General features: G+C 46.5%; 1 protein-coding gene across 1 annotated transcript; it reads right to left on the bottom strand.

Moving 5' to 3' along the window:
* Window positions 1–6: 6 nt before the first annotated feature.
* Window positions 7–489, bottom strand: LOC106820556 (ATP-dependent RNA helicase RhlE-like; the record flags this gene model as incomplete). The annotated part of the gene is made up of 1 exon (XM_014825066.1): window positions 7–489. A coding segment is annotated over one exon (483 nt), but the record flags the coding sequence as incomplete, so codon positions are not given.
* Window positions 490–493: the final 4 nt, after the last annotated feature.

Here is a 493-nt window from a genome sequence, read left to right as displayed (position 1 = left end):
ACGTTGCTTTGGTAATAAAGCCAAGATTTTGCGTATATCATGGATAAAACCCATATCCAACATACGATCTGCTTCATCTAAAACCAGAATCTCTAGGTGATCAAACTTCACTGCTTTCTGATTATAAAGATCCAATAGACGACCTGGCGTCGCCACCAGCACATCCACACCTTTGCGCAACCGCATCATCTGTGGATTTATCTTTACCCCACCGAAAACAACCGCTGAACTAAGCGGCAAATACTTGCCATAGGTAACCACACTATCTTGCACTTGAGCCGCTAATTCACGTGTGGGCGTCAATACCAACGCACGGGCTTGATTAGGTGCTGCTCTTTTCCCTGCTGACAAGCGCTGCAATAAGGGTAAAGTAAAACTAGCTGTCTTTCCCGTTCCCGTTTGCGCAGCTGCCATTACATCACTCCCCTTCAATACCACAGGAATACCCTGTATTTGGATCGGCGAAGGTTCGCTGTAGCCTTGGTCTTCAACA

Source organism: Priapulus caudatus, unplaced genomic scaffold (assembly GCF_000485595.1).
Source record: "Priapulus caudatus unplaced genomic scaffold, Priapulus_caudatus-5.0.1 Scaffold22764, whole genome shotgun sequence".
In the NCBI taxonomy this organism is placed as follows: Eukaryota; Metazoa; Priapulida; class Priapulimorpha; order Priapulimorphida; family Priapulidae; genus Priapulus; species Priapulus caudatus.
Note: the sequence above shows the minus strand (reverse complement) of the source record. Positions and strands in the feature narration are given on the sequence as shown.